Source organism: Embiotoca jacksoni, unplaced genomic scaffold (assembly GCF_022577435.1).
Source record: "Embiotoca jacksoni isolate LCO1_2020_lvr unplaced genomic scaffold, fEmbJac1.0.p SCAF_2, whole genome shotgun sequence".
Taxonomy (NCBI): Eukaryota; Metazoa; Chordata; class Actinopteri; family Embiotocidae; genus Embiotoca; species Embiotoca jacksoni.
In genome coordinates, this window is record NW_027185340.1 from 22,228,344 (window position 1) to 22,253,623 (window position 25,280).

Below are 25,280 nucleotides of genomic sequence, written 5' to 3' on the forward strand. Positions count from 1 at the left end.
TTACTGCAGCCATAAAGTCAAGCCACATCTCCCTGGTTTCAGTGGTGGATGGCAGCAGTGAGGCCACAGGAATCATGGGAGTTTAGCTCAGTGGTCACACCCAGGTGGTCTGCAGCTCAGGTAGTCTCTGACAGGTTTCCAAACTCCATTCATGTCCAGACCATCTTTAACCCGGTCCGGCTCCGGGCCCGAATGGCTCCCTGTAGGCTTGTAGGACAGAAAGCATCTTAAATCATACGTGTTCTTTGTGTGTGGTGTTCATGAACGCAGCGCTGGCATCCATTTAAAGATGAAGTGTAGAAGCAGGGGGAGCTGCTGCTGCGTATGCTCACTACATTTCTCTCTGTCGTGGAGGATTTATTTGTTTTTTAAGGCCCCCAATAAAACCCGAAGAGCTGTGAGAAAAGCTTGGACGCCGTTTATTTGGGAAATGAAGCGTGTCTCTGAAGAACACTTGGTTACATCAGGATTTCATAACATACAAAAAATGAAGCTGAAAGAGATGAAGAGTTGATGTTTCTGCAGAAACAAATCAATAATCTTCATTATAATTCAGGCGATGGTGAGGACGGCCTTCTCCCTCTTCCTCCTCCTCCTCTTCTTCTCGTCCAGTCGGCCTGTGGCGTCAGCGAAGAAGGTCACGTCCTCTTTGCTCTCAATCTCCCGCTGGAGGAACTGCAGGGCGGCGCTGTTAAAGCCCATCACATCCTGAAACACAGGGAGAGAAGAGCTGGTGAGGAAACGGGACGGTGACGATATGTAACGAAGACGAGACTCTGTGAAGGTTAAAACCACCAACAGCTTTGTTTGGTGACTAAATTCTCGTTTCCAGATGTTACTTACTCTGATTTCTCGCACTTTTGAGAGCGTGTTGGTCCGCAGCTCGTCGATGACAGAAACCAGCATCTGGTTACTGGAGATCTGACCAAAGTGGATCCTACAAAGAAACAAACAACAGTGTCAGCTAACAACAATGAACAGCAGCTACATTAACTATTGGCTTTGCTCTACCAAACCTGGAGAAGCAGACAAAGAAATTCCTCACACAGACATATTTTGTATGTTTTTTCTCAGCTCAAAGTTTTGGAGGCTAACTGGTGACCAGGAGCAAACAGAATTAATATTTCATTTAAATACCACACAAAAAATATTTTCTTTTTCCAAATCCCACCACTCCACAAAACTGTGCTGAGAGCTGCACAACAGCAGCAGAGCGCTCGCGCGCGCACACACACACACACACACACACACACACACACACACACACACACACACACACACACACACACACACACACACGAGTAGGTCTCACTTAAGAAGGAAGAACAGGCAGCGGCAGACGAGCTCCACCTGCAGGCCCTGCTGGATGTAGCTGTTGAAAAGCTTCAGCAGCTGGGGAACGTAAGGGAACGGCAGCACCAGCAGAGAAACCTCCAGCTCACTGGGGTCACAAAGAAAAGGAGGGAAAAACCCCACAGGGTGTTTTTAAATGCACAGAACAATACGGACGGATGGAAATCAGCTTCACCGGAAAAATCTGAGTGAAATCTCACCTCGATCGGACCTTCCTTATGACTTCTAAAACGTAGCGGGACGGCTAAAAGAGGGATGATAGAGACTCAGTTATCAGATAAAACAACTTCAACAATAAGATGTTTAGGTTTATTTTTTTATATATCAATTCATATAATATCTATATTACTGATATAAATAATATCAGGTAGGTAGAGGCAATGTTAGCCAGACATTTTTTCTTCATCGTCGTCTCACTTACTGAAATATTTCCAAAGGCCACAAGGATAGGATTAGGTTTTGGTGGAGGAAGCTGCAAAACAAAAAAATGATAACACTGACATCAGTAAAATGAAAGAAAGAAAGAAAGAAAGAAAGAAAGAAAGAAAGAAAGAAAGAAAGAAAGAAAGAAAGAAAGAAAGAAAGAAAGAAAGAAAGAAAAAAAGAAAGAAAGAAAAAGAAATATAATGAAGCTGAAAGAAAGTTCAAAAAACAATAAATCTATTTAATACAATTTACAGCATCACAGCAAAGTTTTGTATTTGTTCAAAAACAACAACAACAAAAAACTCAGTTTTAGCTGCTGGACCAATCAAACCTGCACAGCATCGACCTGCCTTATTCAGACAGGATGTTAAGCTCCACCCCCTCACACCTAATGTTTCTAACATGGGGAACACCCAAGCTTGCAAAAAGTACAATTAGTGAATCATGTCTACCTCTTTGCCTGCATGTTCACAGGCATATTTGTGCTCCTCCATCTTCCAGCCTTCCTCTTTGTAAAGCTCCAGAGCCTCCATGATCCGTTCTGCCTGCAAAGAGATCGCACAACAGGAAGAATATCAACAAAGAGCACAAAAACCTGCTAATCTGCAGATTTAACCATCAGAGACGTGGTTTTCACCTGCCTGAGTACCCGACAGGAGGGTTTGGAGTACAACTAATTCATTATTATATTGTCAGCAACATCAACTACAGCCTAAAACTAAAAGCTACAATCTTAAACTGTCTTGATATTCACATCACATATTCATGGTAGAAGAGGTGAAGTGAACTCACAGCTTTGACTGTCTCTACGGTCTTCTTGCTGGCCGGTGCCGCCTCTCCCTGAGTCTCTCCGGGTACCTGTGGAGGAAAACACTGCTTAGCACAACAGATTTAGACAGGCAACCAAACCAAACAAGCTGGTGGTCATTCTTAATTTTCTTAAATTCACCTAACTGAGCAGGTGAGAATAAGTCTATTGTTTAATTGGGACTATGTACAGCATGAATACACATAAAAGGTGTTAACTTAAGAGCTAACTGTGTTGTTTTTACAGCTGAGAATCCACTCTGACACAGATACTGTAGAGGACATGAGTCTACGATGCAGCGATGTCGGGTTGTGTTTTATTAGCAGATACTGTGAACTTGTCATCTAAGCAGGACTTTTGACTGGTTGGTTATGGGCTGTCATTTTTGGCAGAGTGTAGTTAATACACTGCAGACACTGTGTCTGTGGTTGTAACCAAGTAAAATAATGTTATATTGAGATATATAATCTACGTGGTTTATTTGTAATTGTTTTGTATAAATGGATCATATAAGCTTCCTCAGGAAGATCATTTGACTTAATTCAAGTAAATATCACTTCACTTTTCCCGATAAGCTTCTTTGTCTTTATTTAAGTTACTTTTAACTGGATACAAGGAAAATGTCTGTAAAACTTTACAGCTGTAGAAGCCTTACTTTAAGCAGCGTGTCTTGAAACTACAATTACTAACACTATAAAGACTTACAGACTAGTTAGAGCACGTTTCCCAGTAATTGTTAAGTCATTGGATGGATCGATTCCCAGTGGCGCACTGAATCCCAAGAGGGTCCTGACCATTTGTGTGTGTGTGTGTGTGTGTGTGTGTGTGTGTGTGTGTGTGTGTGTGTGTGTGTGTGTGTGTGTGTGTGTGTGTGTGTGTGAATAGTTGAATGTCAAATTGGAAATCTTTAAATTAAGTTCTGGTATTAAATCAAAATTAAAATATGTGCTTGAGGCAACTTGTTTCAAGTCACTACTAAATGAAGTCATTTCAACTTAAATTAGTGATTTATTCTCTTGTTCCTTCCTTTTTTAGTGTGGTAGTATTATTTATAAAAAAAAAAATTATAAAGATTTTTGCTAATATTCTGTGTGTTTCTCTTATTACTCTGCTGTAGTGAATCTGATCTCAAGTCATTTCATCTAAAAAAAAAAATGTTTTCTCTCAATAATCAGAGTTTAATTATTTCTACACTGGAACCAACTTAATTTAAGTTTTCATGTAATATATAATAAACTAGCAGCATAGACAGATAATTTCATTAGTATTCAGTCATTATTTCCTCAAATTCAGTCCTTTCTTCTTGTATTTTGGCCAAATCTTTTGCAGTTTACAGGAACTGGAATCTGGTTTTGAACCATCCCTACAACCAAAATCTCTAATCTGACTCTAGAAAAAGGCCAGTGAGAGGCGATGTCATTCATGTAGGAAACATTAAGATGGCTGATTAGATTTGGAGGTTGAAAACGGGGCGCTCACCACAGGCACATCTCCTTTAGCCATGCTCTCCTCAAACTCTGCCTCTCGCTCCTGTGAACACAGACATTTGTTTTAACAAAGTGCATTTATGTCAATCATTGTTCATATGTCTGCGTCAGCTCCGCCCTCCAACCTCACCATCTCCCGCTCCTCCTCCAGGATGATGGGCTCCCGCGTCCTCTCCCACAGACGCAGAGACTTGTCGTGAGATGAGGACACGAGGTGGTCGCCGTTTGGGCTGATGGCCAGACACCAAACCTCCCGATGGTGGCCCTGCGAGGAACAGAGGACAGGAACAGTGTTACAGTGCAGACGAAACACAACGGTACAATTCATGCTGTGTAAAGACACAAACTGCACAGCTAGAAACATGGACTTCCTGCCAACTATCAAGAACCATCTAGAAACAATCTAGTAACACCCTAAAAACCACCATCAGTCCATCTAGAATTGAAACCATTTAACAACTATTGGATGGCTTGCCATAAAATTTGGTGCCGACATTCAGGGTCACCTGAGGATCAACTCTTTCGATTTCTGTAACAAAGTGACGTTTTCCTCTGATGCTAGTTTCAGGTCAAATCTTTTTACAAAATTGTGTCATAATGTACATTAAATGTTTATTTTTAACTGACTATTGACAACCTACCAACCTGGGGGATCCCCAGAAATCCTTTGCTGTATTGTCGGCCAACACATGGAATCCAGTTTACGAGTTATATTTTAATGAAGGTGCATTTAGGATGTCTCCAAATCATCTTGGTTAAAGAGGAGAGGAGTGCAAGTACAACATACATACAGTACATGGATTAAAGAGGTGTTACTTACTTCTTTAATGAATATTAGGTATGTTTTGGGAGTATCATAAAATAATGAGACCGTCATCTTCCGTTCCTTTTAAAAGCAACGTTCACATGCAGCTTGGCAGATTGCTATTATAACAGCAGATTTGCCAAATAGTGGGAAAGAATGCTTCTCTGTAGAGGAAATGGATCTGATTGGGCAAACACTGATATAAACAAGAATAATCTTTCACGTTGTCGTTCTATTTTTCATGGTTGTGTGCTGCTTTTCATCCTTGTGTGTGTAACGAGCAATGAGTTTGTGAAGTTGCAATAAAAACTGCACCAGCGACATTAGACCAAGTTTTTGTTGGTCTGTCACTTCCTGCTGCCTCAAGATAGATGTGCAGCAACAATGCACCTGACCAAACCTCATTTTATGATCGATCAGAGCTCAGATGAGCGCAAGCACAATTTGCTATTTAAACAATGTGGGGCTGGACAGTGAATGAAAACTGCCTCAGTCTGAGACTAATTAAAGACACTTGTGTTGAGCTTTTGTTGGCACCAGGTGTTGGATACATCACTTTGTGTGGTCAATCTGTTTCACAGCTGATGAAGGAGGTGTAGTCAGTATTTCATATCAGTATTTGGGTTATGAAGGAACCCTGCCAGGTGACCTTTAGGCACTGGAGCCTAAACATCATGGAGAGAAGAGAGTCACCTCAAGTGTTTGGATGAGCTCAAACTTGTCGGCGTCCCATTGTTTGATCTTCTTGTCCTTCCCCGCTGTGAAGAATAAATGAGTCTTGGGGAGAAACTGGAGGAACATGACGCTGCAGAGACACAAAACAGAAAGATGGAGGAGAACAGATGTCAGACAAGTAAATAAGAAATCATTTGAATAATTTGTAAAAGTAACAAAAAGACAGAATGACAAAATCAGCAGGAACTCAAAAGGAGGAAACAACGAGAAGCAGGAGGGAACGCAGATCAAAAAGGACACGAGGAGGGAAAACTAAGATGGAAAAACAGAAAGAAATTGATAAAATAAAAGGCTGAAAGTAAAATAAACACTGAAGAAATCAAAATGTATGAAAAGGCTGACAAAGAAAACACCAAGGACAGGAAGTGAGATGATCCATGACAGAACAGATGAGCGGTGAGATCAGAGAACAGCTCGGGTGAAGTCACAGGACGAGTTACAGGACACGGATCAGAGTCCCTGAGTACGACACACGAGGTCAGAGCTTGAAACTAAACAGCTCTGAAAATGATGTCATCACCACATATTTGATCAAAAACCGTCCTTGTTGCAGTGACCCTCTGACTGTTTGGCTGTCGGGCGGTACCTGTCGTCGTGAGCAAACATGGAGCGGTGACAGTCGCCGAAGTCCAAACCCCAGATCTTCACGTTTCTGTCGGCGGAGCCAGTGGCAATAAGAGTGCTATCCTGGTTAACACAAACAAAAGGTCGGGGGGGGGGGGGGGGGAGGGGGGGGGGTTATAGTATTAGTAAATAAAGAAGTCTTGAGAAATTTTTAAAGGTTCACTGGAGTTTTGGAGCTCTAGTAGAGCTATGGAGCTGTTTTTTGCAATTTTAGGAACTGTTGGAGGAAGTAAAACTGTTTTGTGTCGCACTACAGGAAATAAGAAACATCATAGTTCTAAGGAGTAAGTGGACGGTGATTGGGTCCCTGTTTTACCTTGCCATTAGACACCTGTTCTCTTTAAAGCCACCAGACTCTTACTCTTACAGTCGCTGTTGGTCCACTGATGCCTCAATCGGTGACTTTGGTGTTGTTTAAACTTATGCTACTAGTTTTGGTTAAAGGAGTCTGGTGGCTTTGAAGAGATACAATGCTACAGAATGGGCTGTCTGACAGGGTGAAAATATTCTAAATATATTGACCAAATGGATCATTGTTGTTGTTGTCTGTCTGTCTGTCTGTCTGTCTGTCTGTCTGTTATCTACTAGCGGAAAGCTTCCAGCATTTCAGTGTTGCTATTGGCAGTGTGAATGCAGACAGAAAAAAAAGCCCTTGAAGGTGTGTAGTTCTAGTGGGAGGTTCCTCTCAGGGGGTCCCTCAATCTGTTTGGTGCCAGAAAGAAGAAGGCTGCTAGAAAGTAAACATGATGCACGATGTTTCTCAGACCTCAGGGATGCTCAGAATGCATTTTGGTGCAGAAACACTGAATATAAACAAAACTTTTGTTTGCTTACAAGAAAACTCCACAGGACCTCTTTAAATGATCACAAAGGCAGAATTACACAACAGATCTGATCAAGTTAAGATTACTAGAAAATTCAACTGTTTCTAGAGCTGATTAAAAAAAACCACAACAACAGAGTACTTCATCCCAGCTTAGATGTGACCATAATGAATGGAGATTGGAAACTGGAAATGATCTGGCTACTAGTTTTTTTTTTTTTTTTTTTTTTTAAATGGGTACTAATTGTTATACTTGTTGACTATGACTGTGTTCCAAAGTAAAGTGTATCATCACCCTTGTTATTATTATTATTGTTAAAAGCAGCTGATAAGAGTACTCACATGAGTGATGTCCAGACAGAGCACAGGCAGCTTGTGTCCATACAGAGACAAGAAGAACTGAAGGGAAGGAGAGCGGTTAGTTATGATGTATACATGATCTGACACCACTCATAAACACTGAGTACATCACACACGCTGTTGTATTCTTCTGTGTGGAGTGTGTGTGTACCTTCAGTGTGTCTGTGAAGAAGACCTTCACAGTACAGTCTAACAGAGACACAGCCAGCAGTCTGTGGTCAGGAGAGAACTTCACACACAGGACGTCCTCCTCCAGCTGCAGCGTGCGAGTGTGTTGCACCGTCAGCCTCCTGTATCACACACACACACGCGCGCGCGCGCACACACACACACACACACACACATACACACACACACAGAAGTCGTCTCATGACTTAAAACCAACTACTTCTTTGTAAAAGCTAAACTAAAGACTGTTTTTCCACATCTTCAATTCAATGATAAAAGAAGTAAAGACACTTTCTACCAAGAAAAAAAAGTTTTGTTGCAGTAGAAAACCCCTGTTGCAGTTGATGACTTGATTTAAGATGTAAGGGTCATATGAGGTCATTTGAAATCTACCAAAAGAACAAGGTTTTGACTTACTTCTGGCCCGTCATCTGGTCCTTTATCAGCTCAAACTCCCAGAACTTCACCTTCTTATCTGCACTTCCTGAGATGATCCCCCTCTACAGGACACACACACACACACACACACACACACACACACACACACACACAACAAATGAAGCACCATACAAAAGCCAACAATTCTAATGTAAAGATATGATGTATTAGGAACTAATAAGAAAAAGGATAGGACTGCAGACAGACACTCAGCCAGACCAGCAGGGTGAGGTTTACCTGGTCCGGGGCGAGGCACAGGGACCACACGGCTCCGTTATGGGCATCTACAGTCTCCAGAAGGCTTCCTGAGGCCAGCTCGAAGATCTGCAGCTTCCCGCTCTGTCACGGGGAAAACAGCATTCAGCGACCACAAAGATGAGCAAGAGACAATTTTTAACAGGCATAAAAGTCTACAGCCTCACAAACAGCACCTTCCCCACAGGTAGTGATTAAATGACACGTCAGATTAAAATACAAAAACTGGGATCTGCTCAGGTCTACATGGATGAAAATTTAAGCCTAAATGTTTCCTACAAATTACATCAACATTTGAAGTGACGTCTGACTGAGTTGAGCAAATGGGTTTATGTCCAAATACCTTTGTTCCCAGGATTATCTGTCTGTCTCCGGGCACAAAGAGGGAGCAGAGGGCGTATTCGCAGGCCATGGTGCGAATCACCTGCAGAGTTGACCTGTGACAGGATGGGTGGGCGGGACAGTTAGAAGACCAATCACAATCACAGACATGTCCAGGACTCGCTGGGTCTGAGGCCGCGTCACCTGTTCCACACTTTGACTGTGTCTCCGGAGGCGGAGAGGACGGCCAGGTTGTCGGAGCTGAAGGACAGCGTGCGGACGTCGGTGCGGTGACCGCCGAGCGTGAGGCGAGCCGTCTTGTCGGCCGTCGGGGTTTTGTTGGAAGTCTTCAGGCTGTAGGTCTCGATGGTGTTGTTCTGCAGCAGCAGCGCCACCTTCAGCTCACCGCCCGCACACGACAGGCAGTCCACCCATCTAACAGGGGACAGAGGAGATGTTTGTTACCAGTCATATTACAGCTAACACAGGTAATTCAGAGTTTAATTTGGGGGACTCGACTGAGCTTTTCAGTGCTTCATTTGGCGTTTTTCTAAGTCTGTCTGGAGTTCAAACCTGGAGTCTGCTGGCCACATGATCACCTCTCTAACCTCTAAAGTGTTGATATGTTTTGCTCCACACTGACCTGATCTTGGCAGAGGCATTGATGTTTGTTAGTCTGATGATCTCGTCCTTCAGCACCCTCTCCACCACCAGCTCTGCAGTTTCCTCGCCTGCATCCTCCTGAGCTCTACAGCAGGGGGCAGCAACACAGCATGTAACAACATTCGACTGCATTTATGGGCGAAGTAATGTCATTGTCATTGGATTTTGCCTCCCTGCTCTATATGTAAATAAACACATTCATCATTTTCATTTGACCAAAATACATTGTTGATTTTAACGTGTTGGGAGGCAACAACGCACTTTCACTGACTCATCTGAAGTAAATTAAAAAAAGAAGAAGAAATCAAAACAAGTGGCTTCTTCTTCTTGTTTCGTACTGTAATATGACATCATTGGCCCGTGAATGAATTCCTACTTCTGCTTATGAAGAGGATGTATGCTGAGTAGGTGGTTGTTCAATGTAGCTTAGGAGATATTTGTGTTCACACTGCTAAAAGAACAGGACCATGTGTCCCAGACCCCGTCTGAATGAGGTCTGAGCAGATCTCAATGGGTGCGTTCACAGGGTCAAAGTGTATACTCAGCATTATTATCAGTGGTATTAGCTGCAGCAGTGGTAACAGCAAAAGAAAACATGTAAACCTCCCAAAGGAACTAAACAGAAGTAACAGTCATGTGTGTTCTTACTTGGCTGCCTTCTTCTTGGCTTTCTTCAGCTTCTTGTTCATCCTTCTCTGCACTTCCTGCTCTGACAGCACGGTGAAGAGCTCCAGCACCGAGTCATTGCCCTGGCAGAGGCGAGAGGGGTACGTATAGCATTAATTAGCCTGTAACTACAGTGGAAAGTCAATATCAACCATTCATTTAAAGTCCCAAAGTGCACTGACTGTATTTAAAACTACTAAACAACAATGTTAAGATGTCCCAGTGAATCCAGCTTCTGAGCCTGCAGACGATAACAAAGTGCTGCTTCAAACTGCTTCATGTAAATGGAACCGTTTATTTTACAGCTGGCAGCCAGCTGAGTGCTGAGACGCACCAGTCAGCATGAGAGGAAATCAACTGTTAGCAAACAGCGTTCCTGTTTAAAAAAACAACAACAAAAAAACAAGGCAAATAAATATTTTGAGTCCATCTTGAATCGTATTAAACAGCCCAGTCATGTGGGCAGAGGTAAAAAAAAAATAATAATAATAGGACAACAGTTGGCAGTTGAATCTGAACATTTTCTTCCTTCAGCATCATTTACAAAAAACAGTTCTGATATCTGAGCATGTGATGGTAAAATGATGACCTTTATATGATATAATGAGCATTCCTTCTGCAAAGGGACTTTCATAAACTGAAAACACATTTCTACATCTCAGTATAAGATGCAATCAAATAGTTGCCAGACTGCTCCTGTCGCACATTAAGGAATACAGCAGTGATACACGTCAATCAATATCAGCGCCGTTACATGTGTTTTTGGGACTACGGGTGTATTTGAGACCTGAACACAATGTGCATATCAGATTTTGCGTCAAACTTAGAAAATCAATAACTGGAACTCTTGAAATGCTTCAGAAAGTGTTTTGAGTGACATTTGCATTTCAAGAAGGGCAGAACTTCACTGTCCAAGACAGGTTGCATCAGGTCTGGAGCTCAACCAGGAGCAAGCTGGTGGTTCTCTTTGACATTGGCAGGGTTGTGTACCGTGAATTTGTCCCCCAGAGTCCAACTGTGAACAATGAGTTGTACTTTGATTTTCGGAGGCGTCTGACGGGAAAACATTCGCTGCAGACTACCTGAACTGCGGCACAATGGCACTTCGGTTCTCCAACATGGGAATCTGCCAGCTCATACCGACACCATCGTCTGTCCCCGCAACACCTACTTGTTAGATTTGGCTCCCTGCAACTTCTCATTGTTCCCCAAAATGAAGTTCAAGCTGCAGGATCACTGTTTGATGCCGTGTGAATCACAGATGGTGCTTGACCTCCAGGTGGTGTTCCCAGCATTCAGTAGTGTCGGGAGCAGTGTATCGCTGCACATGGGGGCCACTTCGAAGGGCATGCTGGCCAGATTTAAATCAGGTACAGTTTTTTTTGGTTGTTATAGATGTGGATTATATTACATTTGGTTTCTCTTAAAATTCTCCGACTCTGAAGGAACTCAAGACATTTTCTGCACTGTGTGTTCCAGACATTTCATGACCAGTCTGAGGGAACCCGAAGACGCATCGACACTCACGTGGCATGCGATGACTCTGGCCTTGGAGTCTGTGGTCAGCGAGACGGCTCGGTCTCTGGCTTCTCTCAGGATGGAGCCGGCCTTCTTGCAACTCAGGATACGCTACGGAAGAAAGACAGACGAGACAACATTTAAAGACAAGAACAGGAAGAAAAGATTTGAGTTCGGTAAGATATTTTGCTGTTGTTGGGAAATGTGAAACATTGTTGGAAGCCTCCGCATAAAAAAATCATCAGCGAGAGTAAAAATCTGGAAGTACATCTTAAAATGAATCACATTTAAACCGACTTTGTTGCTTCCTAGTTTGAGAGAGTGACTCATGGCTCCATCTGATCAACCAGAGATGCATTCTCTATCCGTCTGACACATTTATTACGATTAAAAGGAACAGAGTCCTGTTGAAAATTTGATTGCAGTGTTTTCTCAAAAGAATAAATTAATGACTACGACCGTACCTCTTCAAGACTTTCATCCACCGCTTCCTCATTGTTTTCATCATCATCATCATCATCATCATTCAACAGAGTTTTCCCCTTCTTCACCTTTGGCTCTCCCTTTGCTTTTTCCTGAGCAGGATGGAAGCACATAAACAGAGTCTTTACAACATTGCAACAGCTGCGACAAATCCTAAAAGGACTGTTCGATTTCTCTTTTGGTAAAGTTTCCGTAGGTGGAGCTTTTTATTCTGCCGTGCTGGTTATAAGTTTCAGGCAAACTTCCCAAGTTAGTGAGTAGAAAAGCTGCTGAGAACAAAGGTGCCTGCTGAGTTCTTCCTCACCTCCTCCAGGTAGCTGATGTCCCAGGCTCGAAGCTCGCTGTCTGCCGAGCCTGTTAACAGTCTGTTCTGCTGGTTCAACAGCACCATGCCCCACACCTGAGACACACACACACACACACACACACACACACACACACACACACACACACACACACACACAAGTATATACTGTCACATAGATTCGGTAGGACAAAGCCAAGTTAGACATAATATTAACATTCCACTGGGATGTTTTTGTTTGCAGCCGATGAAGAATCTTAGAAGACCAAAGAAAAACCTCTAAAACTAAAACATGTAGTGCAGATGTTAAATATAGTTAGTGTCACTATCCAACACATAATATCTTCCCCTGACTATAACTAACTTTCAGTGAACATGGAGACTCAAACTACATTAGATTTGCTCCAGGAACCAGCAGGACTGAAAAGCCAGAGGAAATCAAGGTGCGTGTCAGTAACGTGGGCTTTATATTAAACAGGGTTTAACTAATTCAGACTAATGTTTGCCAGATAAAATAATCCAGGTAATCTGGTTCTTCTACTACGTACCTCCTTGGTCCAAACCATTTGTGTCATCCTCTAACCACCAAGTAAGGCTTCCTTCTTTTGGTCAATTTAGAACCGTTACTTAAGGAAGTCAATGCGGATCAGCGTCAGGTGCTGATTGGAGGAGAGCCGTTTTATTCCTCTACAGCATCCTCTGTGAGGCTTTTAAAATGTAGCAGTCAGTGCAGTTATGAATGACCGTATGTCGAGTAGTAGGAAGCCTCTCACCTCACTGCGATGGCCAACCATGGTCTTGAAGCAGTGCTGTGTGTCCAAATCCCACCACTTCACAAAACTGTCCTTAGAGCTGCACAACACACACACGCACACACACACGCACACACACACACACACACACACACACACACACACACACACACACACTGTTAGTAACACTGTAGTTACTAAGACTTGTTTTGAGCAGTCTTACCTGAGGGTGTACTTAATGTTATTAAAGGTTATATTTGTAGAATCCACGACTAGATTACATAAAACATAATTTATCACATCCCATCTAAGATCATAATGTTTGAGTCATTTTATCTAAAAGTATAAATTAAACCCACATACAGGTTTTAAAAGCGGCCTCTTTGCATCGAGGTCATGTAGTGGAGCAACTCAGCACATCACTGTACGTGTCATTACAAAATTACCAAATAGATAGGATCAGCGGGACGATCAGTTGTTATGGTTTTTAGGGTTTTTTTTGACAGTGAGACAACCAATCACAGCAGTGTAGTCAGAGCCAATCACTGGACCGCCATGCTGCCCCTAAATAGTCCAGAGAAACCTCTGCTTATCTTCACTATGTGTCCTCACAGATCCTCGTTGAAATATTTTCAGTTATCTATTAACCAAAAACTTCAGAGACTGCACCTGTGACAAACCAAAAAGGTCTTGAGCAGTGAAGTTCTTCCCCTCAAAACACCTCAACCGGCTCATTGCTTCATCGCCGTAAACTTTCTGAAGCATAAAGGGTCTAATTGGCCAATTTTTGGAGTTTCACACAAACTTTGATGCACACCTTTGCTCAAATCCATAGTGCTGATCAAGCTGATCAAGCGACATAATTTGGAATACTTACAACAGTTTTATCTTCCCACCGCTTCATGTGCATCACTGTGCTGCACTCCATTCACGCACAACAGGAGCAGTCTCTGAACTTTTTAATCGCACCTTCTGTTGTGTTGTTTTTAGAGCCTACTTTATATCAGTAAATCAATCAGTCAAGACATCAGGGCTTCAGGTGCAAGGACAATTACCATGTGACCAGGAGGTTCTTGTCTTTAAGGAACAAGGCCTGTGTGATGAGGTCTTTGTGGCCCTTCAGCCTGTACAACCCGCACTCGTTGATGATGTCCCACACGATCACATCTGTGTCCTGATGGAAGAGAGAAGACATAATAGTGTGGCAACCAATCAACAAAAGAAGAAGCAGTTTTTTTAGAGCAAGCAAAACCCGTCAACAATCTGAACGCCAATTTATCTTCTTCTGATTTGAACACATTTGTCTTTGGTGACATTTTATATCATGTGTAATTAAATTCTCATCTTGATCTCTGGGGTTGCTGTTTCCTCAACACCCCGTCACAAAGAACACTTTTAAGACATGTAAACATGTAAAAAAAAAAAAAGACGGAGACAATCCCGCATTCCTGACCTTGGATCCGGTGACGAGCCGCGCCCCGAGCGCGTCGTAGCGTATGACGCTGACAGCCGACTTGTGGCCATTGAAGGAGACGTTGCTCTCGCCGTTCAGCAGGCTGAAGATCCTCACAGCGCCGTCCTCGTAACCCACAGCGATATGAACGCCATCAGGTGAAGGACAGAGGAAGGTCACCTCGTGTTTCTGGCCCGGCAGAATCAGGACCTGGACGGAAAGACGACGGCAGGAATTTATTACACTTTCACCGGATACCTGGATGTTTCCTCCTGTGCTGTCGAAACCGCGCCCGAATCTCACCTTCTCCCCTTTTCGGACATCCCAGATGAAGACGTGCTCACACGCAGCCGCGGCCACGTAGCGGCCTCTCTCCCCTCCTCGGAGCGTCACGTACGTGATGTTGGCTTTCTGGCTGCCGATTACCCCGAACACTGCGCTGGAGACGTAGCGCAGATACTGCTTGGTCAAACCCATGACGGGCAGTCTGAGGTGATGTTTGATCCTGCCTCACAAGAACACAGAAGAGACGTTGATTGATCACACTCTTCATGGAATAGAAAAAGCCCTGTGTTGATCCTTGACTACTCCCCGATGAATCTATGGCGGGTCTGAGGTATTTTATACCGAGTTCAGGGACTTAATCCTACTTTTGTTTAGTGGTTCTTAATGTGTGTCCTTACAAAACGTGTTTTAATTGTTTATGTGATTGGTCCATGTGAAAATATTGTCGCCTCAACCCCAAACACAAGGGCACGCTCCTGCTCCACACACACACACACACACACACACACACACACACACACACACACACACACACACTTAGCCTATGCTCCAAACTTGTCTATTTGCTGAAAAGCTAAATAATAGAGTAGTTGAGAAAGAATTGTCACCACATCAACAAAAGTTGCTCCAATTGCCAGAGTTCATTGGACAAACAAATTAGCATTTCCCAACATGCCTTCTTCCTTGGAAACTTCTAAGAATGAGGCAATTAAACTAAATAGGTCCAAGTGATGGGTAGAAATAACAGTCCAGTCATTTTTAACAAAACATGCGTTTTTGGACAAACATTTGAATAAAGGCAAATAAAGATACATAAAATAGGCTTTGACTCAAAACCAAAACTGTTATACAGAAGGTGGAAAAGTGATATATATATATATATATCTAGAGAGAGAGAGAGAGCTATTATAATAGTCAAAGTTTATGATGATAATTAGTCACAATCAAAGCTGGTCGGGCTCACCTCTAAATTCTCACAGGCCCCCGACAGGTTTCGGACCACCGGTCCCACAAATAGTGACTATAGTTACTTATCGATTATCCGTAAGACACACGTGAGGAAAAGCACGTGAACACCATGATGGTTATACATCCCAGATCCATTGGGATTCACATGCAGTCTGACCAGCCTCCATACTGACCACCAGATTTTAGATACAAGAGCATCAGCGAGGTCAGACATTGAACTTGTGATTTACCACAGTGAGCTAAACAACATTAATAACATGTTTAAAGTATTGAAACACAGCTCATAATGTGTCAGTCCAGTTAGTTTGTATTTCATGCTACATCCATCTCCTGTGGTGTAAATGTTGTGTTACATATATTACGTATATTGTCATGTTGCTGCATCTAACGTTTGTACATCCTGCTTTTTAAATAAGAGTGATTATACAGCAAACTTTTAAGTAGACGTTTAGCCGAGTAGGCTTCAGTCAGGGGAGCGTTCGTTTTCAAACCAGGAATCGCCCGCTCGGTCGGGGTTAAGCGTCTCTCGCCTTAGAATCAGCTATAATCGCGTCAAACCCCGCCCGCCCGGCTGCCGCTGCACCACACATCGAGTCCACCCAACAACACATCCCGGTTGATTCTCTCCCCACGTGGTGACATCGTCTCGTAAACGTGCATCATGTAAACAAACGTAACGTGGCTTTATGTCTGCAGGTGTTACAGACGACGTTACCGTTTCTGTCGAAAGCGCGACGTGTCCGCGTCAGCTCAGTTCGTCTTCTTAGCTCTGAACCGATGCTACCGGCTAACGTGCGTCGTCTCCCTCGCGCAGCCGCATCAGACCCAACCAGTCGATCACAGACAGACACGAGCAGTGACGGGAGGATCCAGGCGTGTCTGGAGGATGTAACGTACCATGTGAGCTTTGTGTACGTCTTATATTTTAACAGGATTCATAAAACATAACTGTGTACAACACATTTTGTGTTTGTGGTTCTTTTAGTTTTTTTAGTCGCGATCTTTCTGTTGGTTATGTCTGCAATACCGAAAAAAAAAAAACGTTGTACTTTATTACACTGATCCGATTCTCGGAAAATATATTCCAGAATAATCCACAGATGTAGTTGCAGGTCATTATTTAGTCTGTTTAACGTTGGTCAGAGTTGTTTGTCTCGCAGGGGTTTTACGGTTTGTAGAAATGCAGTGACTTTCCATCGGTCCCTAGACAACAGCGGAAGTGTTTTTTTGCTTAATAGTCAGCTGATCATGAACTGAAGGACGCACGAGTTACTGACAGAAGTAACGTGACCAGAACGGAAGTTTGTTTGTCTGGTCGTACAAAATAAAAGCGCGTGATACTATTAATTTTGATATTAGGACATGACAAAAACGTCCCCGTGGAGAAAGGAAAGTGAGAGGCTCTAGACAAACACATTCAACATGTACCACACCCTGATTCACCATTCATGGTAGGTTAGGTTAGGTTAGGGTAGGGTAGGGTAGGGTAGGGTAGTTACTTTATTCAGCCCCGAGGGGATATTGTTTCACTACAGCAGCATACAGAAGCAATAAGATAATAATAGAGTAATAGAAAAGCAATAAAATAGCAGTAAAAAATGTATATATATTATACTATACTATATATATAGTATGTAATATATAACATATAAAAAATATGTAGGTAAGAACATATGAATCAGGTCATGTTACGGGCATTATTTCATGACATCACAACTTGTTTGAAAACCAAACACGGTCCAATATGCAACTGTGAAGTAGACTCTTGAAACTTGTGTCTAAGTGTTGAATCTATTGACATTGATAAAGTCATAAATAATTCACATAATTAAAATAATGTCTCAAAACTGACCACTTTTACATCTGATACGGGGGGATTGTATTTTAACTCGTCAAGTCTCCGTTCATTATTCAGAGCCTTCAACTCACCTCTATGTGTTATGTCATTACACTAAGTGTGTTATCAGAACACACACTTGAACAAAGGGGACTTTATACCTCCAAAGCTGTGTGTACTGTTAGAGCAGCTTAGCAGGTCGAACCTGAAGATCGGTATGACGATGTGGAACATGCATGTTTACTGTATTTTAAAGTAGGAACAATAATAATAATAATAATAATAATAATAATAATAATAATAATAATAATAATAATAATACAAATTCCATACATGGAAAGGGGGAAAAAATGGTCCTCGTGTCTCTGAAAACCTGACGGCTTGATTGGATTTGTTTTATTTTGAAATTCCAAACCGGATGTTGTTGTATTTACTTTAGCTACCTTTACGTTGCAGCATTCAGCTCCTAGCATGTTTGTTAAATGTGTGAACCCGGGTAATTGGCACTTTTAAACTTATTTTTTTGGCAGCTGTCGAGGTCACTTTGTTCGCTGGTATGAGAGTTGTTAGAAACGACAATACTTCGTAAGTCTAAAAATTGTCGTGTCCAAATTTTGGATTATTCTTGTGAATATTTTTGGCCTGGACATCAGCTCTGTCAAGAGGAAATATCATCGGGAAGGTATGTAACTGCTTCTTTTTTGCAAGCCAAAATATAGTCTGCATCGGTTTGTGAAGACAACATGTGTCCTCCGGGGCCGAAGGAAATAGGTTGAGGAAGGACAGGAAGTTTAGTTTTTTGAGGGGGAATATATCTTTTTAAAAGAAGCACGACAGCTTGTTGGGGTCAAAGCTGCGACCACGTTCACGACCAATCTGTGTTTTTGTTTATTTGAATAATGTGCAGCTGTGACAGAAACCTGCTTCCTCTGATGCAGCTGTCATTAGTGTGGCAAAGGACGTGGAAGATAAAAAGGAAGTTCAACAACGACCCATAACACAAAGATATTAGATTTAGTAGACAGGAAAGAAGCAGAGACAATATGTATGTGATGGATTTTATGTCCATCAAGTAATCAGTTAATGGACTAAAACTATTTATTTTATGATTTAAATATCAGCGAGAAAAGCAGCAAATTCTCTCATTTTAGAAGCTGGAAAGAGCTTAAAATGCATTTCGTTTCTTCCACAAATGACTTAATCAAAATTCAATTTTGTGTCGAATATTATCCTAAAAATCAACTGACTGTGTGACCGCTTCAAAACAGCAGATAACTTCCAGCACTTTAACTGAACCTCCTGTGTTAGGTTGGGATCATGTGAGGTTCTGCTCTGCTCTCTGGACGGTTTGGATCCGGCGTTAACTTACATTTCTGAACACAGACATCGCTGTCATGCTTGTATACAATAAATCATGGAGCTCAGCTTCTGTAATCTGCTCATAACGTTGTTATATGCTGCGTTCTTGGTCAGTTTGCTGGTCAGACTGATGGCGGCACATGTAGTTTAAAATATCGGATATTCATCTTGGTGTTATTAGGCTTCTTAAAAAAAACATTTTCTGGTGTCTCATAGCCAAATACAAAACGTTCCCTGCATCCATCTGAAATCTCAGTTCAACTTGAGTACACCAAAATTGGATTTTTGTACAAGTGACACGCAAACTTTAAGTGCACATCCACAATATAAAAGTATTTTTCATGATAAAAGTAAAAGAAATTCAGTCGAAACTACCAATATCTGTATTTTACTGGAAATTATTAAGAGGTAAAGAGGAAGCACATATAACTATAAGAGTTTAAAAAAAAAAAATTCACATGAAAACAAACAAACATGAGCACAGTATTTTTTTTAATGACATGAAACATGCCTGAAGGGTGTTTTTAGTTGGAGGTTGAAGGCCTCCATCCATCTGCTCACTGGTGTTTTATAAGTTCATAGAAAACACCACTCACAAATGTTGTTGTTTACTGAAGACGACACACTTGATGAAGCTAAGCATAATACATAATTCATCACATAATGACAACATGGAACTATTACAGGATCTTTTGCAGTCAGGCCGGAGAGATGGATCGACAGGATTTGTCACACACAGGAAAGCCTTCAGTGTGTCTTTAATCCCGCCCGGAGACACTTTTAGACATATGGTTACTTGTTTAATAATCTTGAAGTTGAAAAAACAAAAAAAGCCTCTCCATAGCTGCATCCTGAGAGGAAACTCCATCACAGCAGAAGTAAACACCCACAGACTGATTTTAAGGCCCTTTGAGGCAGATTTCAGGTTTCTGACTTTAGGCTTTGTTAATAAAAATAAGTCTTTTGCTTGTAGCACAGCTGCTCGGAGATCGTAGTGCCCGAGGGGATGGATCCTCTGGGTGCTCGCTCCCAGTTTGTGGATGTCCAGACTCTCCCGACATGGCAGCAGCAGCTGGGCGAGGATGGCGAGGAAACCCCGCCGGAGCAGAGCGACAACCTGGTCAGCCAGCAGACCTTCCCTTCGCCCTTCCCCTTCAGACAGGACATCAACCGCAAGATCGTCCTCTTGTGAGTCACTCATATGTTTACACTTTGCTGCTGTTGGGTGTAAACCATCGTTTGAGGAGTGTCAGCCTCAGTTTTTCTTTCATTTTTGATCCAGTCTCTTGTTTGGGCCAAACTCCAATGAATATCAAGTGTTTAACCTTGTTAACATGTCCATGTGGTGTTTGTTATAAACTACAAGACGGATTATGAGTAACAGTAGTTGTGAGCAACATGGCTGAGTGTTTCTGTCTTGAAACTGCATCGAGAGCTGTGTGTCGATCGATGCAGAGCAGGGTGAGCAGTAAAAGCTGAGTGTAGCTGTACCTGTTCTTTTTGTAATTAAAATGATGCAGTCCAAGTAGCATTGAACGCGTTTTGTGTCGATACATTTTGCTGATTGTCGTGACACGAATGAGCTGCAGTTAATTCAAAGGAGCATTAAGGGGTCTCGGAGCTTTTCAACCCGCGGTGGAGGATGAAGCAGGACACTGTTTGAATCTTTAATCATTTACATATTTTGTTAAGAAATGACTGTGAATGTGGTTGTGAACTGACAAGTAACACAACACTTGGTTACGTAGTGAACTTCATCGTCCTTCGTGGTGGTTGACTGTCGACATCGTGTATCCCTAATTAACATGTCCACACACTGAGTGAAGGCGAAGGTGTTTGTTTCACCTTCACCACTTTAAGGCATTAAGGGGGTTCTGTTCTTGGAGGAAAAGCCTTCTAAATATGTGATTGAGAAGGATTTTGATAAAGGTGGAAAGAAGTAGAGGATTATAGAATATTTTAACTACAACATGTGAATGGTTATTTATTAACACACATTGTGAAATAGGGTTCGACCAACATGTTGATAATCCAGAACATCTTTTTGGATCATTTTGTTTCTCTGACGTGATGAAGTTATTTTTATTAATAAAGCTGTGGAACACAATTCTTCACATATATTCATTTACTGTTAAAATGTGTTTTTATATCGTAGTTGTCCTGTGGTGGGGCATCACAACTGTGAGCCAAAGATAAACTCCACAGTCTGGATGTTGTGGAAGGTTTTTGCATATATTAGGATTTAAATGCTGTCTTTTGTGGCTCAGGATACTTTTCTTTACATGACTGTTCTACCTTTGACACGATGAATAAATCACTTTGTTCTGTTGTGTTTGTGCCGTCACACTTATGATTTTTTACATATTTTGTTACTTGCAGAGGCTCAGAAGAAGTGTGATCTGACCTCAGTCCTGTCTGTAAGCCTTTCACTGATATCAGCAGACTGAAACATGCAGCTCAAAGTCTTCAGATGATCCAATCATGATCCCTGAGTAAATATTTATATTACACAATGCCAATCTCTGGGAAGTTTGATCTCCATGCATCACAATCTTAGTTTAGGTTTGAGGTGGGCACTGAGAGCAGATTGTTGTCTTTAAATGGAAAGTAAAGAATCACTTATCATGTTTATCTGAGTTTTTGTTTGTTTTCCTGGAATCAGAGTCTAATGCAGCCACTGCTTTGAGTTTTACAAATTATCAGATAAACTGTTGTAAACATTCAGTCACAGAGAAATCCATGAAACTGTGACTGTAACTCTTAACCTCAGTATTACCTGATGTGCAACAGGAAATAACGGTTGTTCTGCTTTTGTAATAGCAGCAGACAGTGAAACTTGTGTTGACTGGAACATTATGTTTCAATGGGATTTTTTTCCCCTACAGCCAAATAGGCCTTTTAAGAAAAATCTATTTTCATATCAAGTAAGAAAATGTATTTCCCCTGGAGATCTTCCCAGTCAACGGCAGTAGTGGGTTTGTAGCAGTTGTTTGTTTTAGAGTTGCCATCTTGTTTATCAGTAGCTCTTAACATTTGCAAGATACATATTTGCAGAATTAGCGTCATGTTGAGGTCGTGCTATTCAAATTTCAGTCATTTAGATAGATAGATAGATAGATAGATAGATAGATAGATAGATACATACATACATACATACATACATGCATACATACATACATGCATACATACATACATACATACATACATACATACATACTTTATTAATCCCTCAGAGGGAAACCTAAATAACAGTGCGATGAATTAGAATAAAACAACATACAAAACAACAGCGCAAGGGAGTTATTGTTGTGTGATGGATTTTGCCAGAGGTGACTTATTGTACAGTCTTATTGCAGTGGGCAGGAATGATCTCCTGTATCAGGAATGATCTCCTGTATCTGGAATGATCTCCTGTATCTGGAATGATCTCCTGTATCTGGAATGATCTCCTGTATCTGGAATGATCTCCTGTATCAGGAATGATCTCCTGTATCTGGAATGATCTCCTGTATCTGGAATGATCTCCTGTATCAGGAATGATCTCCTGTATCTGTCCTTGTGACAGCGGAGCTGGAGGAGTCTTCTGGAGAACGTCCTCCTCTGTCCCTGCAGCAGGTGGTGGAGAGGGTGGTCAGGATTATCCAATATGGACAATAGTTTGTTCAGCGTCCTCCTCTCCACCACCTTTTCCAGACTGTCCAGTTTGTAGCCGATGATGGAGCCGGCCTTCTTAACCAGTTTGTTAAGTCTGTTGGTGTCACCGGCTCCAATGCTGCTCCCCCAGCAGACCACAGAGAAGCCTTGATCTATACAACTTGGATGGAAGTTGTAGGAACAGTTTGTCAGCTTTGCTATGACAATAAAATATATACATGTTACAATATTCAGCAAATAAAAGCTGATAACATGACAGTTTTTACGTAGTGAAGTAAAAGTCACTAAAAGGAGAAAGAAGCACAAAGTACAGTGTTTATCATTCCTCTACTCATCGCTGTCACTGTCATTTATTTACATCAGATGTTATTTGCATTGTAGAATTATCACAGTGGTGTAAAGTTCTCCGGTGTTGGCTGTAGTTGTGTGTGTAGTATAAACGCTGTCTGTGTCCCTCCACGTGCTCACACAGACCGGTTCAGAGTCCAGACCACCTCATAAATCCTCTTTGTGGAGTAACCCATGACCACCTGGAGTCCCACACCGCAGCAGGTTTTCTGTAAGAGCCTTGTTGCTGTCGTGTCCCTCCTCTGCTCGGTCATCAGGAGCACATTCTTGCTGCAGTAACATGACCAGAGCTCGGGAACAATTTCCCCCCTGAGCAGTGGCACCTTTTCAGCTCGTGACCGCATAAAATGGAAAGATGCCCACAGGATACATTTTTCATTCCTGTCCTGATGGTCAGTGTTTGATTTTATTTTTACTGCAGCTCATCAACTCATCGTGGCCAAGAACTAGTTTTAATAAAAATGTAACTTGATTAGTTGGTAATTATAATACTAAGAACTATAGTTATACAGCTGTGAAATGTAATAACTTCACATACTTAATAGATGATTTTACTGGCTGTAATGGACAATAGCAGCCCTCCTCTCTGTTTTACCTGCACTCATCAGGCTCTACAACCCTTCAGTTAGGGGCTGTGGCTCATGATCTGGACTGCTGCTTGTCCCTGTCATTGTAACTGCTTTATCTGTGTCAGGGCTTTGAGGATATAGAGGGACTTTGTCTCTACTTGGTGCACAATTGACTTTTATTGGCTGTTTATTTAATGTTTCTGCCTTTTGATCCAGATCACGTGAGCTGCTCGACATTAAGTTTCCTTGTTTGGATGATTAAAGTATTTATCTATTTATCTATCTATCTATTTTAGACCTAATTTTTCCGACATATTTTTTCTGTGAGTCTTTGACTGACTGAAATTGAAAAAGGAATTGTCACTTGTTTGGTGAACCCTCTGGTGTGACCAGTCACCATAATCATTATATAGTCAATGAAATAAGAAGGGCTGTCATTGTCTTCAGAATCAGACTATTGAATATATACAGTGCATCCGGAAAGTATTCACAGCGCTTCACTTTTTCCACATTTTGTTATATTACAGCCTTATTCCAAAATGGATTCAATTCATTTTTTCCCTCAAAATTCAACACACAATACCCCATAATGACAACGTGAAATACATTTTTGGAAATTTTTGCAAATCTATTAAAAATCAAAAACGAAAAAAATCACATGTACATAAGTATTCACAGCCTTTGCTATTACACTCAAAATTGAGCTCAGGTGCATCCTGTTTCCACTGATCATCCTTGAGATGTTTCTACAACTTGATTGGAGTCCACCTGGTAAATTCAGTTGATTGGACATGATTTGGAAAGACACACACCGTCTATATAAGGTCCCACAGTTGACAGTGCATGTCAGAGCACAAACCAAGACATGAAGTCCAAATAATTGTCTGTAGACCTCCGAGACAGGATTGTATCGATGCACAGATCTGGGGAAGGGTACAGAAAAATGTCTGCAGCATTGAAGGTCCCAATGAGCACAGTGGCCTCCATCATCTGTAAATGGAAGAAGTTTGGAACCACCAGGACTCTTCCTGGAGTCGGCCGCCCGGCCAAACTGAGCGATCGGGGGAGAAGGGCCTTAGTCAGGGAGGTGACCAAGAACCCGATGGTCACTCTGACAGAGCTCCAACGTTGCTCTGTGAAGAGAGGAGAACCTTCCAGAAGGACAACCATCTCTGCAGCACTCCACCAAGCAGGCCTGTATGGTAGAGTGACCAGACGGAAGACACTCCTCAGTAAAAGGAACATGACAGCCCACCTGGAGTTTACCAAAAGGCACCTGAAGGACTGTCAGACCATGAGAAACTAAATTCTCTGGTCTGATGAAACAAAGATTGAACTCTTTGGCTTGAATGCCAAGCATCATGTTTGGAGGAAACCAGGCACCGCTCATCACCTGGCCAATACCATCTCTACGGTGAAGCATGGTGGTGGCAGCATCATGCTGTGGGGATGTTTTTCAGCGGCAGGAACTGGGAGACTAGTCAGGATGGAGGGAAAGATGAATGCAGCAATGTACAGAGACATCCTTGATGAAAACCTTCTCCAGAGTGCTCTGGACCTCAGACTGGGGCGAAGGTTCATCTTCCAACAGGACAACAACCCGAAGCACACAGCAGAGATAACAAAGGAATGGCTTCGGGACAACTCTGTGAATGTCTTTGAGAGGCCCAGGCAGAGCCCAGACTTGAACCCGATTGAACATCTCTGGAGAGATCTGAAAATGGCTGAGCACCGACGCTCCCCATCCAACCTGATGGAGCTTGAGAGGTCCTGCAAAGAAGAACGGGAGAAACTGCCCAAGAATAGGTGCCAAGCTT

At 42.1% G+C, this 25,280-nt stretch overlaps 2 protein-coding genes across 3 annotated transcripts in view; one reads left to right on the forward strand and one right to left on the reverse strand.

Moving 5' to 3' along the window:
• Positions 1-402: 402 nt before the first annotated feature.
• On the reverse strand, positions 403-16,514 carry wdr3 (WD repeat domain 3). The gene is made up of 27 exons (XM_069155068.1): positions 16,412-16,514; positions 14,746-14,947; positions 14,443-14,652; positions 14,045-14,163; positions 13,011-13,089; positions 12,238-12,333; positions 11,915-12,025; positions 11,460-11,561; positions 9,915-10,015; positions 9,247-9,351; positions 8,808-9,038; positions 8,626-8,719; positions 8,265-8,366; positions 8,007-8,089; positions 7,573-7,711; positions 7,404-7,460; positions 6,201-6,301; positions 5,573-5,684; positions 4,205-4,339; positions 4,067-4,117; positions 2,572-2,637; positions 2,232-2,324; positions 1,775-1,825; positions 1,554-1,597; positions 1,313-1,441; positions 844-937; positions 403-708 (listed from the first exon to the last, which is right to left on the reverse strand). Exons 2-27 carry the CDS (start codon positions 14,917-14,919, stop codon positions 553-555), a joined length of 2,835 nt encoding a protein of 944 aa, XP_069011169.1. The 5' UTR covers positions 14,920-14,947; positions 16,412-16,514; the 3' UTR covers positions 403-552.
• A 1,357-nt stretch (positions 16,515-17,871) lies between these two features.
• Positions 17,872-25,280, forward strand: part of gdap2 (ganglioside induced differentiation associated protein 2) — a 36,214-nt gene continuing 28,805 nt past the window's right edge. The window contains exons 1-2 of one of the 2 annotated variants that reach the window (XM_069155070.1): positions 17,872-18,215; positions 19,871-20,080. In XM_069155070.1, the coding sequence (XP_069011171.1) occupies positions 19,899-20,080 (182 nt within the window). In that variant the 5' untranslated portion in view covers positions 17,872-18,215; positions 19,871-19,898. Of the gene's footprint in view, positions 18,216-19,865; positions 20,081-25,280 lie in introns of both variants that reach the window. The other variant, XM_069155069.1, reaches the window with a different exon arrangement.